The sequence below is a fragment of the Nyctereutes procyonoides genome, unplaced genomic scaffold, assembly GCF_905146905.1.
Source record: "Nyctereutes procyonoides isolate TBG_1078 unplaced genomic scaffold, NYPRO_anot_genome, whole genome shotgun sequence".
Taxonomy (NCBI): domain Eukaryota; kingdom Metazoa; phylum Chordata; class Mammalia; order Carnivora; family Canidae; genus Nyctereutes; species Nyctereutes procyonoides.
Genome location: NW_026575044.1, coordinates 37420165 through 37436557, shown reverse-complemented (window position 1 = coordinate 37436557; position 16393 = coordinate 37420165). Strand labels below are relative to the sequence as shown.

At 39.3% G+C, this 16393-nt stretch overlaps 1 protein-coding gene across 2 annotated transcripts in view; it reads left to right on the top strand.

The window, feature by feature from the left end:
- LAMA3 (laminin subunit alpha 3) overlaps positions 1-16393 on the top strand; it is a 245708-nt gene that overhangs the window by 184525 nt on the left and 44790 nt on the right. For both annotated transcript variants that reach the window (XM_055324044.1, XM_055324045.1), the window contains 11 exons: positions 3728-3834; positions 6727-6777; positions 7584-7735; positions 10880-10990; positions 11095-11206; positions 11423-11590; positions 12772-12968; positions 14176-14292; positions 14933-15087; positions 15343-15484; positions 16285-16387. In XM_055324044.1, the coding sequence (XP_055180019.1) occupies positions 3728-3834; positions 6727-6777; positions 7584-7735; positions 10880-10990; positions 11095-11206; positions 11423-11590; positions 12772-12968; positions 14176-14292; positions 14933-15087; positions 15343-15484; positions 16285-16387 (1415 nt within the window). The remainder of the gene's footprint in view (positions 1-3727; positions 3835-6726; positions 6778-7583; positions 7736-10879; positions 10991-11094; positions 11207-11422; positions 11591-12771; positions 12969-14175; positions 14293-14932; positions 15088-15342; positions 15485-16284; positions 16388-16393) is intronic.

Genomic DNA, 16393 nt, shown 5'->3' with positions numbered 1-16393 from the left:
TAGGGGACTAGCAGATTTGCATCCCTCATGTCACACTCACCGCAGAATGTGTGCTCATGAGTGAATGAGGACAGACACTCCTGTTGTTTTTCCCTCTTTTCCTCTCAAACTGTCACACTCCTCTCTCTTTGGTCGAGTACATGTAGTTAAATTCACTAAAGGTCAATGTGCATCTACAAAATTTCTCCATAAACTTAGACTTGTTCCTGTACATTTTATTTGTTCTTTGTGCCATTATCATTTCTGTGTCATTTCTGAAAATATAAAGCGCTTTTTGATATTTGGTTAAGCAAAGCTTCCTTCATAACCCTTATATAAAATGTTTTCCTTGGCCATTCTGGCATTTTATTTTCCTGGATAAACTTTAGAAGAGTGTTGCCTAATTAGAAAAAAAAAACAAACAGAAAATTAATTCAGCTGGATTTCATAGGAAAGCAGCTCCACTCTGGCCTGGGGTTATCTGGGATATTTGATGGACAAGGTGGGATGACAAGAGAGGTAGGGTTGGAAGGTGGCTCAAATCAGGGAAGTCATGCAAGAAAACGCAAGGTCCTCAAGGATATTTGCCATGGGAGAAAGGCACAAACTGCCTTATTGTGGGGATCACTGAGCATCAGCTAAGGGGCTGGGCACTGTCTTGTGGTAAAAAAAAAGCAATTTCAAGGTTCTTCTATTTTCCATTTCAGCAAGAGCAACGTTGCCCACAAATGCCTCACATCTATTATTCATTCTTTCTCCCAATGAAAAATGTATGGCGATCCTAGTATGTTTGGCACTGTGCTAAGCACTAGAGACATGTTAGCAGCTGGAGCACAGACTCTGCCCTCAGGGTTTTACAGTCTAGTGATGGGCAGATATACAAACCAGCTGTGAAAATAGTGGCTGAGAATATAACTGGGCTAAGTCAGGCTGCTGTAGGAGGGGCCTCCAACCAACCTTGGGGGGTGATGGACAGAAGGGGCAGCTGTCCTGAGATAGGAAGGATGGGTGAGTGGGTGGGCACTGGGAAGTTTCTTCTGGGCTCTGTGGTTTAAAAGCTGTGACACTCCCACCTGGGAGAGGGGTCCTAGTGTAATCCTCCTTAGGGTTCTTCACAAACAATAAAGCAGAAAACAGCAACATACTGGCTGAGACATCCACTTGGCAGGCAGCAGATTTGAAAAGAGAAATTCTTAATTAACAGTTCTCACAACTTATGTTTGTTACATTTGCTGTCTCAGGAAAGCAAACTAGTGTTTCTTAAATTTTTTTAAAAAAACTTTTCCACAGGTTAATGCTATATTAATGTCAAATTTTTTCATTTGTTGAACATTTATTGAGGACCTACTCTGTGTCAGGCATCATTCCGGCTCTAGTTGTTGGCTATGCAGCGGTGGTAGCTACAAGGACAGTATAGGGTGAAGAGTAAAAATATAAGCAGGAGCCAGGAGGGAGCAGACAATCTGAGGAATGAGGTACGAAAGGATTCCCAGCTCATACCTTGCTCTGGGACACGTTTCTCCCCTAGCCACTCAGAGCCACAGATGACAAATAAGTTCTCTGCTCTTTATTTGTTGTCCCAATGCCATTTATGAAATCAGGAAATTTTACTTCAGTCCATTGTGTTTGGACACTACCTTAAAATAAGAATAAGGGAACCAGTTGTTTCTGTGATCAGTAAATAACGCTTTTTGCAAGAGTAAGGAAGAAGTGGAATCAAACTTCCTGAGTATTTACATGACTTTAATATGAAATATTTTATAATTATATATCTTTTACATGGAAAGTTTAGATATAGATAAGCCATCAAAAAATAAAGTATTTAAAATATAGATCTTTGGGCACCTGGGTGGCTCAGTCGGTTGAGTGCCTTCAGCTCAGGTCATGATCGCAGTGTACTGGGATTAAGCCCAGGGTCAGGTTTTCTGCTCAGTGGGGAGTCTGCTTCTTCCTCCCCCTATGCCCCTCCCCCTCTTCATGCTATCTCTATCACTCTCGCTCCATCTCTTTTTCAAATAAATAAATAAAAACTTTAAAAAAGAACACAGATCTTTTGCATAGTATGGTTTGTTAAGTAGAATACAGGACCAGTCACATAAAGTAAACCCTTATGCCAACTGGCTTGGTAGATTTAGATAAGCCACCTCAGCTTAATTACCTTCTTGGTAATTAAGGAATACATGGGTTTTCTGCTTCGTGTCTACTCTCTGAAATGTCATAATTCCAAGTGATACCAATTATACAAAGATGCATATATACATGAATATTTCATCGTGCCTTAAAATGGGAACTACTTTTTATTGAGTGTCTATTATGTTCAGGCATTGTATTAGATTCCTCACTACATTTTTATCTCATATTCATGTATCAAAACAGGTATTGTTAGTGCAGTTATTCATTTATTCACTCTGCATAGACTTATCTCACACCTAATATGGGCCCAGGCACTATCCCAGATACTAGCAATTGATCAGCCAGAGAATCCATGCCCCTGTGGAGTTTACATTCTCATGACAGGAGTAAGATTAAAGAACTGAAGCTTGGAGGGTTAAGATAACAGCCCAGGGTTACACAGCACATGGTAGGGGCAGGGATCCAGCCAGATCTTCCTGATTGAAAGCCCATGTCCTTTGCACTGTATCACCAATGTATCCATTGGTGAAGCCTACATAAATTAGTTCCTTGATGCAAAGCTTAAATTTGGGGAAGAGAGTTAAATACCACATTCCCTTGATTCTGTCAGTTGCACTGATAAGACACCACACACACACATCAAGTTAATGACAATTTGGGGGAGATAGAGTGGGTGTGGAACTTTGCTAATAGACAGAAATATTTTGGTTTTCATCCCAATTCCAAAAACATTAACATGTGTCTGTTTTGTTTTTTAAGATTTTATCAATTAATTCAAGAGAGAGAGAGAAAGAGAGAGAGAGAGCACAAGTGGGGGGAGGGGTAGAGGAAGAGGGAAAAGCAGGTTCCCACTGAGCAGGGAGCCCTATGCAGGGCTTGATCCCAGGACGCTGAAATCATGACCTAAAGTGAAGATGGACACTGAACTGATTGAGCCACCCAGGCACCTCGGTTGTTTTTTTTTAAAAAAAATAGAAACTCAAAATCAAGGAAATGTCTTTTAACTTAAATAAGGAACTGAGTTCTCATCACTAAATTATCTGAAATAATAAAGGCTCCAAGCCAAGGGTAGGCACTGTAAATGCTTTCAGTTGCTTGAGCTCATTAAGTACGGCACTGTAGCAAGTAGTGAAAATATGAATTATGCAGACTAAGAAATATTAATAAAATCCCCATTTTTGAACAAATTTTTAAATTATATGAATATTGCTTTAAATTTTTCTTTGAGGAAATTAGCCATAAATTAAGCATTTAATTATATGATATCTTCAGGAACATAACTCTTGCATAAAATTCATCTACCTCTGATTTCCATATCGGTCCAACCACTGGATCTGTGTGCATTTTGTTCATCTGCCATTCAACCGCAGGGGTGATTGAGGATTTTGTTGTCCTGGTATCAAGGAGGAGGATGCAAGTTCCACCACCTTCCACTTTCTCTGTTCTCATTCAAGCCATAAATGTCTTTGTATTGAGACACATTCATTCCTGCAAATCAATGTCAGCCCTCCTCTCATAGGGTTACAATAAGAGGGAGTTAGAAGCTGAAGAAAATTGGATGGAACAAGTGATGAGTTCTTCAAGTGTTTCTCCTTTTCTTCTTTATTTTGGATAGATGTGCACCAGGATATTTCGGGAATCCCCAGAAGTTTGGAGGTAGCTGCCAACCATGCAATTGTAACAGCAATGGTCATTTGAGCAGTTGTCACCCTCTGACTGGAGGTAAGATGGACTCACACCTTTGTTAACATTTATCAATCTGGTATAAAATAGCAGGTGAGGAACCCAGGCAAATGTTTCAGAAAGCATAATGAACAATTCCAGTTAACAAATTGTTTTTGTTAACAACCTTGGGAATGCTTAGGTAGTATTTAAAGTTTGGTAAATAACTTACTTCAAGTAAGCTTTTTTGAAAAGACAAATTGTTTTAAAACTCAACTAATTATAGCCAAAATAACCTCCACTCCTACTTTGGTGATTTTGCTAAGATTTCCCTCGGCATTATAAGGTTATCATCACATCAGTTTTCTTCATGTGTGTAACTGAAGGAGGCAGCATATTCTTTCTCAAATAGCAATAAATATCTATGATATGGTTGGTATAGATGGGATGAATTTCACATACCAAAGAAAAGACAATGACTAGGAATTAGTATGGGTTCATTAGGAACAATTAAGAAGAAAAAGGAAGATGGTTTTCTTCCTTTGACAAAGGATTTTAACATGATTTACCAAGAAAACATCACAGATATAATGTAATGCCAAACCTTAGATAAAATCTTTTATTTTATAGTTATGGACAGGATGAACTAAACTGGGAATGTGTGTATTAGATGGAGTCAAGTGACTGTTCCCAAAAGAGTATAGACTAAATGGATTATTATCAGTCTAGAATGAGGTATCTATTGACCTATGCTGGAGCTTAATCCTTGACTCCATCTTGTTCAACACTGTTGACCTGAATGGAAATATAAAAGGCATGCCCACCCAGTTTACAGATGACTCAAAGTTGGGAGAGGCAGAAAATGCCTCCTATGGCACATTTAGAAAAATGGGCTAATTCTAACGAGACGCATTATGTTAGGGATAAGCATGTGATCCTATAGCTAATGGTATAAAATTATGTGTGTGATAAGTGAGATGTGGCTTAGCAGCAACAGGTGAAAAAGACTGAGGTCTTAGCAGCAAATTCAATATGGCTCAAGAGAGTAGTGTGGCCCATAGAACACCTCATATGATCTTCAATGAATTCTAAAGTCTAAAACCAGGTCTGCCCTTCCCTGGTACACTGCTCACGTAAGTCCTCATGTAAGGCTTATGTATCTAGAGGATAATCGATAAGCTACAGTTTGTTCAGAAAGATGGTAAGACTGAAAAAAACTTGGAGCCATGTCACGTGAAGGATTGACAAACCTGAACCACAAGAAGAAGACTTGGAAAGGACATATTTGAAAGGCTGATGTGTGGGAGAAGGGTTGGTTTTGTTCCACATGGCATAAGGGGTAGAACACAATGAGTGAAAGTGAGAAGAAGATCTACTTTAAATCATCCTAAGGAAGAAGTGTCAGGGGTTTTAAGATGAAAAAGACTGGTTTAGAGAAAATGAGTTTCTACTGTGACTGTGGGTATTCAAGGAGAAGCTTCAACATCACACACAGCATATTCATGAGATGAATATATTTTCAATCCTCTTTTTCCTGCTCTAACAACAACAACAACAATAAAGCAACCTGAAGTGAGGATGGTAACTATGTGTTCCCCAAATGGAAGAAAATGCTCACACATGAGATTTTTTTGTTCCTGTGAGCTTTTTTTCCTCTTCTTTATTCTTTATTTTTCTTTTAATTAATAACCTACAGATTTATTGGTGGTCAAAACTCAAGCTTATTGAGAAAATTGCCCTGATCAATCATCCACATGAACCAGGTCCCCCCTAGAATATTCGAGATGCTGTAGGAGATTGTGAAAAAAATGAAACTCCGTTTCCTGGCCCCAAGGCATTTATAGTCTAATTAAGAAAATTAAAGTGATGTAATGATACATACACATAAAAATGGGTTAAAAAAAAGGATGAGTAAGAAAAAACCTATTATATATATATTTATATAATATATATATATATTATATATATAATAAAATGTCTACAAATATATAGAAAGGAGATATTGTCTTTGAGTGGTCGGATCAAGGGTGATATTTTTATATTATTTTTCTGATTTTCCCAAATTTTCCACAGTGAACTTACATTATTTATTTTGCAAATAAAAGTAAATGTGGTTTAAAATATATGCATATATATGTGAAGTGTGGAATATAGCCTGCTGCTGAGAAGACAAAACATGAAAGCTTCCTTGTAGCATGTCTAGGAAAATTTGAGCTTTAAAATTTCCTGTGGTGAAATTAGCTTATTTTTCTAGAGAGAAAGGAGAGGGATTTCATTGTAACAATGCAAGGTATGGGGAAAAGAGTAAAAATGGAAAGAGTTAAAATGACCAAGGATGACCAGTAGGCTTTCCTGACTACAGTTGAAAACCTCAAAATCTAGCTTATATCTGTGGTAATTGGCATGCAGGTGTGTGCATATATCTCTCTTAGCTTCTGTCACACTGTTGTGTAATTTATCTGCTTCTCCCATGGGACCAGGAAACTACAGGACAGCAGGGATTTTTGTCTTAGTAGCTTTATATTTCCTGTATGTGGCACAACACCATGGCACACAGTAGACACTCAAAAGTGCTCAATCAATGTTTATTGAATGTTCTTGAAAGACATGGGAAGAGATGTCAACAGTTGTATAGGTAGCTATCAAATGAAGAAAGCCTTAACACTAACAATTGGGATTTTAATTAGATAAGAATGTCATGACCCTTTGTAGAGAAGAAACTGAATATACAGTAAGGGAGGTCACAAGAGAAGTTCCTGTAGCAAGACTATTGGGAGATGGGAAAGCTCCCAGAACAGTGGCATGGATAAAGAAGGAAGAAGGGAAGAGCCAGTGATGTTGGATATTTGGGTGACTAAAATCTTCCCAAACTATCGTTTCTGAAAGCCAAGTTAAAAAGTGGTGAAGAGGAAATTTAATAATAATATCTTCTTTGGTTATCCTTCTTTTCAGACTGCATAAACCAAGAGCCCAAAGATGACAGCCCAGGAGAAGAATGTGATGGTGAGAAAACAAAGGCCCCGTCCTTTCCGACTTGTGGGGTTTAGTTTGAGATATGTGAGCCTTGTGCTGGGACATGTACTTTCCAGGCTAGGAAAACAATGGTGGGAGAAAGTGTGGGGAAGACTTCCTAGGGTCAAGACCAGCCTCTGTCAACTTATAGCTTTATGACCGTGGACAAGTGACCTGGTTTCTCCAAAATGCTGATAAATCTTTGATCACAGTGCCTGACAAATAGCAAGCTCTTGATAAATAAAAGCTATTTATTATTATTTTTCACATACAAAATAAGTGACACGTTGCATACAATCACGTTTCCCAATTTTTTGAGATATAATTGACATGTGACATTAAAGTATGCAATATAATGATTTGATATCTGTATATATTGTGAAATGATTATCACAATAAGTTTATTAATAGCCTCCCATAGTTACACATTTTTTTCTAGTAATGAGAATTTTTAAGACAGACTGTCTTAGCAACTTCCAAATATACCATACAGTGCTGTTAACTATAGTCACGTTATGCATTGTTACATCCCCAGGAATTGTAACTGGAAGTTTGTACTTTTTGACTCCCTTCACCCATGTCCCCCATCCCACCACTTCTTTTTAAAATGCTCCCTGTCTAGAGGTCTCTCTTTTGAAGAATCTGCATCCCTCCCTAAGAAGTCTAGGATTGCAATTTTTTTTTTTGACCTGTGATGACATATATGCACATTAACCGGGCTATACAGCCCTTGTATTCTGTTTGCATTCATGTGGCTGCAGCCACAGCACATTTGCCTTTGACTATGGCCCCTACAGATTGTGACAGCTGTGTGATGACACTCTTGAACGACCTGGCTACTATGGGCAATGAGCTCCACCTAGTCAAGTCTCAGCTGCAGGGCCTGAGTGCCAGCACCGGCACTCTGGAGCAGATGAAGCACTTGGAGACCCAGATCAAGGACCTGAGGGTAAATACCCCATGCACCCAGTGCAATATTAGGCCCAGAAAAGCTACTTGGTGTATAGATGCTGCATGAGTACCCTTCAAGCAGGAGATGGGAAGAGGTTGACTTTGTTGAAGGCTCCCAGGGCTTTCCTTCCTCTGACCCAAATGGAGACTAGGTTTTTACTGCTGGAAAGTACTAGTGAACATACAAAACTAATACTTATAAGTGAATATTCTTTATTTGCTGCATGTTTCTGGGCTAATTTTTGTTCTAGAGCCCTTAACTAAGTATCTTGCATTCAAAGAATCAAAAACAGGTTTGTATTACATTGGCATTAATTCTTTACATGTTTGGTGGAATTTTCCAGCGAAGCCATGTGGGACTGGGATTTTCTTTGTTGGAAGATTTGTTTGTTTGTTTGTTTTAAAATAAATCATAAGTTCAATCTTTTAAAAAATAGATATGGGACTGTTGGGGTTATGTATTTATTCTTGAGTGATATTTGGTAAGTTGTGCTTTTCAAATAATTTTTTCATTTCATTTGAATTATCAAATGTATTGACCTAAAATTATTCATAGTTTTCTATATTATCCTTTTATTTTTTTATTTTTTTTATTTTTTTTATTTTTTACTTATGATAGTCACAGAGAGAGAGAGAGAGGCAGAGACACAGACAGAGGGAGAAGCAGGCTCCATGCACCGGGAACCCGACGTGGGATTCGATCCTGGGTCTCCAGGATCGCGCCCTGGGCCAAAGGCAGGCGCTAAACCGCTGCGCCACCCTGGGATCCCCTATATTATCCTTTTAATACCTGCAAAATCTGTAGTAACACCCTCTCATGCATTCCTGATATTATTTATGTCTTATCTCCTTTTTTCTTGATTATTCTGGCTAGAGGTTTATCAATTTTAATGATCTTATTTCATTGATTTTTCTCCATTGCTTTTCTGTTATCAATTCCATTGATTTCTATTATTCATATTTTTTCTTCCTTCTGCTTGCTTTGGGTTTAATTGGCTATTCATTTTCTAGTTTCTTAAGATGAAAGCTTATCTTACTGATTCAAACCTTTCCTGTTTCTAACATAAGCATTTAATTGCTACAAATTTCCCCCAAAGCACTACTTTATCTGTATTCCACACATTTTGAAATGTTTTGCTTTCATTTTTATTCAATTCAAAAGATTTCCTAATTCCCTTATGACATACCTTGGACCCCTGAATTACTTGGAAATGTGTTGTTTAATTTACAAACTAGGCATTTTCCAGGTAACTTCTTATTATTGATTTCTAATTTAATTCTATTGTGGTCAAAAAGCATACTTTACCTAATTCCAGTTTTTAAAAATGTGTTGAGGTTTGTTTCATAGCTTAAGATACGGTTCATCTGAGAAAATATTCTATGTGCACTGGGAAGAAGGTGGCCAAGAGAAGTAATAGGGCCTAGATTGCCCCACAGAGCCAGAGTCAGGCTTCCTGAGGGCACTCTTGCCTATAAATGGAGGTTTAAAAAAAACTTTAAAACTGCCTAGTGCCCATTGTTGAGCAATGAGCATATGAGAAACCAGAAAAGCTACACTTGTAGCAAGATCTGGACATGATTCACAAGTCTAGTACAGGGTCTGTACTAGAATGTGACATCCTCAACATCACCATAGGGTACAAGTCCTCAGCTGCCAATGTAAGACCTGGTTCTGGCTTTGCAGATCTAGGGTGGGAGCAGTGATGACCATAAGATCACTGGCCAGGGCACAGAGAGTACAGAGAGAAGCAGAAACAATATTTACCTTCCGACACTGGAATAGACAAATAAGGACACAAAAGACACTCAACAGAAGCAACCATTAAGAGATGAGTTCCCTCTGGAGAAAATGAAAATCCTAAGACAATCTGAAAATTACTTTGAAGAATAACAATTCAATAGAAAGAACAAGAAATTAAAAAAATTGTTTAAAACACTAGAAACCAAATAAGAGGGGTAGATATGAAAAGATCGAATTCCATGCTTTACCTACTCTACTTATCCAGGTATTCTAACATTCTATAGAGTGATATGCCTCAGTTTTCCCATAGTAAAATTAAAATAGATCTTCTTTCTAAAAAAATGGAAAATAATCACTACTCAGATGTTATGTGCAGCAATGTCACTTTCTAAAAGTAATGATACAGTTTAGTACCTGAAAAGATAGGAAACCTGGATTCTGGTCTTTAAGCAATCACTGATCAGCTCTACAGCTGTGGCATGGACAAGTCACCCAACTGCTCTGGATTTACATTTTCTCATTTGTAATATGAGAGCATTCAATTAAGTGAGCTCTCAGTTCCCTTCCTGCCATAAGATTCTTTGAATCTAATGATTCCTTCACTAAAGTAGCCTTAGGCACTGCTTTTAGTATTATAATGTTAAATATAGGTTAAAAACAACTGACATGTATTATAGAGTTGAAAAGCAATATATCAGGTGAATGGTACCACCTTCATTTCTTTAAGGTCAGGTCACTAACTCAAGTAAAGTATCTCTTGTCTCCTCATGTTTTTCAGTTTATTTTAGAGCCATGTTACAACTTACATCAGAAAGTAGGCTCCTAGGGCACCTGAGATGGCTTAGTCAGTTGGGCATCCAACTCTTGATTTCTGCTCACATCATGATCTCAGGGTTGTGAGATCGAGCCCCTTGTTTGGCTCTTAGTCCAGTGTTGATTCTGCTTAAGATTCTGTCCCTCTCCCTCTGCCTCTCCCCTCAACTCTTTATCTCTAAATAAGTAAATACAATCTTTTTTAAAAAGTAAAGAAAGTAGGGATCCCTGGGTGGCACAGCGGTTTAGCGCGCCTGCCTTTGGCCCAGGGTGCAATCCTGGAGACCCGGGACCGAATCCCACGTCGGGCTCCCAGTGCATGGAGCCTGCTTCTCCCTCTGCCTATGTCTCTGCCTCTCTCTCTCTCTGTGTGACTTTCATAAATAAATTTAAAAAATTAAAAAAAAATAAAAGTAAAGAAAGTAGATTCTTCAAGTATCTGATTTCAAAGAACCCAATCTTTTCCTGTAGACCAGCATTGGGCTTGCTAAATCAATCTCTTCATATCATTACCAGGATTACTGAGTTGATAGGACTTAGTCTAGATTTCTGCTCTAATGTGAGATTCACTTTGCATTGTGCTTCCAGAATCAGTTATTCAACTATCGTTCTGCCATTTCAAATCATGGATTAAAAATGGATGGTCTAGAAAAGGAACTGGGTAATTTGAATCGTGAATTTGAAACCATGCAAGAAAAGGTAAGGTGTTCAGTCAATAATGGTAACTTTTTGTGGTCCTCCAAATATTGTTAGTTTCCCCCCATCAACATGGTTTGTTGTTAATCAGTTTATTTTTCATATAGGTTCAAATAAATTCCAGAAAAGCACAAACATTACATAACAATGTTGATCGGACAACCCAAAGTGCAAAAGAGCTGGACACAAAGATTAAAAATGTCATCCAGAATGTGCACAGTAAGGAGTTTCTCAGTCCAATTAAATATTTTTTTTTATTCTGTTCTGTGCTCTGAAAGATTTTCTACTTAATAGTTCAACATTATGAAAAAGATCCTGTAGTGACACTAAAAAACTAATATAAACCCTCCATAAAAATCTCTGCGCTTTTCTGTTTTTTAGTAGTCAGCTGGAGTCCAGAATTCCCAGTTTAATAAACTACTTGATATTTTCTAGTTCTCTTGAAGCAGATCTCTGGGACAGATGGGGAAGGAAACAACCTGCCTTCAGGGGATTTTTCTAGAGAGTTGGCTGAAGCGGAGCGCATGATAACAGAACTACGGAACCGCAACTTTGGAAAGCACCTGAGAGAAGCAGAAGCTGAAAAAACAGAGGCTCAGCTCTGTAAGGAAACTCCCAGATCCTTGCATGCAGTCCATTCTAATGGGCTTGAACTACAGTGTGCAAAGTGCAAGGTTGGGTCCCCGGTTACAGGTGGAGAGACCTGTCATTTCAGCATACTGGACTTTTTTTTTTTTTTTTAGAGATTTATTGATTTATTTTAGAAGGGTGGGGGTGGGGTAGAGAGAAAGGGAAAAAATCTCAAGGGGACTCGCTCCTGAGCTCAGGGCTCTATCTCACCACCCTGAGATCATGACCTGAGCCAAAATAGTCAGATGCTTAATCACCTGAGCCACCCGGATGTCCCAGCGTACATGACTGTTAGGAGCATCAAGTGAGAATGGATAGCCCCTCCAAGCTGCCAACAGGTTGTAAGAATATAGCATCTTGCCATGATGCAAGAAAAAAAATAGATTCTTCTCCAAAGATATTAGACACTGATACCTCCTTTTCCTTTTTTAACTACATTTTTCTTTTTCTTTCATTAAGCTCCATCCAGGTTTCTCATTATATCATTTTGTAAAGGTTGCCTCACCACCACTGGGGTTTAGAATCACAAACTGATAATTCTGATATTGCAGAAACCAAAAACTGGGTGTAGATACCAAATATATCCAGAGACTTTGCTTAGGGAAAATGCCTCATTAATTCAAACCTGGAAGTAATAGAAGTCTGGTGCATAGTTTTTCAAATACTGGTTTTTTTCTCTAGTAAAATGATATGACAGAGGTTAATATGCAGATGGTAACAGTTTTCTTTTAGCACTTGTATTGTTCAAATTTAATATTAGTCTTTGCTTTGGACTGAGGAGACAGTGTTAGTAGCAGTTAGTAATATTAGTGAGCAGTAGTGTTAGGGGCTTGTGCTCTATACTCTGCACGTCTCATTCAAGTGCCAAGGCTGACCGGTCATGCAACTTTGGGTCAGTCACCTAGTCTCTCAGGCTGTCCATTTCAATATCTGAACCAGGAGACATATTATTATAGTTTTCAAGTGATTATGTTTGCACACACAACCATGCACACAGCAGGCACTGCATAAATATTAGTTTCCTTTCTCATTCACTTGCAAGTTCAAGGAAAACCATGAAATAAGTAGAAACTCGATCCTTCTTCTGTAGTCTTCATAGTCTAGCTTCAAGGTACTCGTGTCTCAAGTGAAAAACAAAAAGTGATCTTTTACAGTGCTGACTCGGATAAGGAGCCGGCTGGAGAAGCACCAAGTGGAGAACGGTGCACTTGTTAAGAATATGCGGGATTCTTTAAATGACTACGAAGCCAAACTCAGTGACCTCCGTGCCCTGCTACAGGAAGCATCTGCCCAAGCAAAGCGGGCCACTGGCCTCAACCGAGGAAATGAGAAGACTTTGGAATCCCTCGAGGTGGGTTCACAGTCAGAATCGGCATGCTTTCATTAATGACCAGGCTGAGGGAGCAGGGATCTTTATCATTAATAAAATGGCCTGGCCAGGCACTTTGTCAGTACATCTGATCTGTGCACACCTGTCTGTACAGCAGATGCCAATCAAACAGGCATAAGGAATTAAATGCAAAACCAAAGTCATTCCTACTCCTCAGTCACCAGAAAACATTGTGAACTTAAACCACAGGGAAAGCAGAGCAAATTGCTTTCTCCCTGCCCCGGGCTGATGGAGTACTGGAGGAATAATGTTGCCAAGTAGATGAGAAATGAAACCAATATTGTTATAATTAAATCCAAGCATATAATATATGTTTTAAATAACTGACTTTTTGTGTCAGCTGGGTAAACATCATTATCATAATCACTGGCAACAGCATTTTAAGGCATTATCTGCATTATGGGAAATAGATGAAAATCCAGGCCTCATGAATTTTCTGCATCCAGGAGCTGCAGAGACAAGATTTAGAGCTTGAGATTCCAAGGTATATCTTTTCACTGGTGCACATCATATGCTGAGACAGCAACATGAGCATGAGGCCTTATAAAATGACAGTAGGATCAGAGTGGAATGACACAGGACTGACCCCCCAACAAGAAGAATTTAGTAAAAGAAAATAAATTCTTAGTAGATGGCAATACGCTTAACTCCCAAAGCCTCTTCAGACAGCGACTCTGCTTTTGGGAGTCACTGATGATGGTGGAGCATGATCCGAATTTGTGGGCCTCAGAGCTTTGGCGGCTCCTTCCTGGCCTTCTCAGGTTCCGGGTGCTCTCTTGTTGAAGCGCTGCTATGTCCTCACGGGGCCTGGCAGGTAGATCATGGTGATGGTTAGTGCTGCTTTGTTTAGTGAAAATCTCTTGTTCTGCCTCACAAACCAGAGCTGACTTACCTATCCACTCATTGGCTGAGTTGCTCCCAGTATAGAAAGCTTCTTCAACAGTGCTAGCTGTGTTTCATTGGCACGGAGTTTGAAGAAACCATGACAACACACCCACGCAGCAAACTGAAGTGATTTCCCTTCACTCTGTGGTTGCCTAGATGATCTTTAAGTTCAAGAGAATGTTCTGGCTTGAAATTACTTATATGCTGTGGCCCAATAACGATGCCTGTGCCTTCTGATAACCCATCATGTGGTTCAAACAGATACTCTTTTTATTCTCTCCAGAGACAAGTTAAAGAAATGAATTCCCTACAGAGTGATTTCTCCAAGTACCTAACCACTGCAGACTCTTCCTTACTGCAGACCAACACACTGCTGCAGCTGATGGGGAAAAGCCAGGAGGTAGAGACAAAACTCATTCTCTGGAAAATTGAAAAACATTCAGATCATATACAAGGAAACTATGAGATAGGCTAATCTGTTGTGGGTTTTTTTTTTCTCTGCAGTATATGTCTTTTAGACGGAAGGAAATAAACCAAACTGTTTATTGAGGTGCCCTCCTGGGCACAGGGGAGGGGGTGCTAATGATAATGTCCTTTCTATGTCTGTTCTTACCTAATTAGCCCCCAGTGAGCAAATGGTACTTTTGTGATAATAAAACAAAAATTGGAATGCTGTTTTTAAGATATCAAGCATACTTTTGTTAGTGGGACGTATTTAGAACTGGTAAAAGATTGACCGCATTAGCAGCCCAACGGGTATTTTGGAAATACCTTTTATAATCACTATTTTTAAATTAAAAAAAAAGTATTTTGGTTCAGTACAACATTACAACATAACAGTATGTTTTTACAAAATTTGTCAAAGGGATTACCCACCATAAGAAAAATGTTCAAATGGTGGGAAAACTTAGAAAAGTGTTATCAGTGCCACTATGGAAATAATGTATCCCGGGAACCTGAAGTTTACGATAGAGTTCAAGAAAATGGTATATACAATCTTAGCTTAAATTGACACTGTCTTTGTTTACCTGAAAACATAGGAATATGAAAAATTAGCTGCCACTTTAAATGAAAAAAGACATGAACTAAATGACAAAGTGAGAGAACTATCCCAGTCCGCCAGCAAAACGTCCCTGGTGGTGGAGGCAGAAAAGCATGCACAGTCTTTACAAGAGCTGGCAAAGCAGCTGGAGGAGTGAGTGACCCCCAAGATCTAACTGAACGGGTGGCTGGAGCCTAGTGTGAAAGCCTCCCCAACAGCTGGTCTCCAGAGTAGGGTGGAGGGCAGACCCCAGGGCCCAACCCAACCTGCAACGGGCAGGAGGTGGGGGGTTGATTCCCAAATGCATCCATTGCCACCTCTGATCTCCATTTGCCTAATGAATCAGGGAGGCTGGGGGATGGGAGGCAGTGGGGGATGCTGGAGCCCTTCACCCACACTGTCTTCCAGGATCAAGAAGAATGCCAGTGGGGATGAGCTGGTGCGCTGTGCAGTGGATGCCGCCACCGCCTATGAGAACATCCTCAACGCCATCAAAGCAGCTGAGGATGCAGCTGACAAGGCCACCAGGGCCTCCGAGTCTGCCCTCCAGGTGGGCACCTGCCTTGACCCCTTTTCTTTCCGTATGCACTGTGGAATATAAACAAGCATTCTTTTAAATCAAGCTTGTATAAAATAGACTTGAACTTGCTCCAAACATGGCCCACTTCTGTATTTACTTGACTGTTTTGATATACGTAGCACAGGTGGAAAAACCATTTGTAAAACCAAATGGAAATTACACTGATTATCAATGTCAAACCAAGACAAGTAGTATAGCCTGCTCCTTTCTAGGAATGATTTAGGCTGTGAGTAAGTATTGACATTTCCCAAAGAAGAGAGAGATTTTTGTACGCAGTTTGGTAATCATTTATTTCCTGTCATTTGTCTTAACACCTGGGCAGGTCTTGGAGTCCTTTGGGATTTTCTCTGCATCATATAATATCCCTCTATCTAAAAATAAAGAAGAAAATATAAACATTAAAGAATTAGGGCCAGGCCTTCTTGGAAGGTTGAAGATGCTTATCTCCCAAATACTGAAAATCTAAAAGCAACTCAGTCTGTCTTCAGTTACTGAAGAGGGTATTGTGCAAACGACATGGAGAAAATGTGACAGGTGTCACATAATTTGTCAGTTTGCCACCAGGGGAGAGCCCACCTCCCCAAGCCACAAGTATCTACTTACAGCCTTAACTATATCTTTTAAGAAACAGACTTTTTAAACCTCCTCCTCACCTTTGAGCCTCATCCTTTAAAGACTAAAGATAAGGGTTTTCAGAGTAGGATGAAAATCTCACTCCACATTTCCTAAGGTGTGCCACATGCTCAAGGTTGATAAATGTTTGATTGCAGACAGTGATAAAGGAAGACCTTCCAAGAAAAGCGAAAACCCTGAGTTCCGACAGTGATAAACTCTTAAAGCAAACCAAGATAACACAGAAGAAGCTCCAGCAAGGTATTG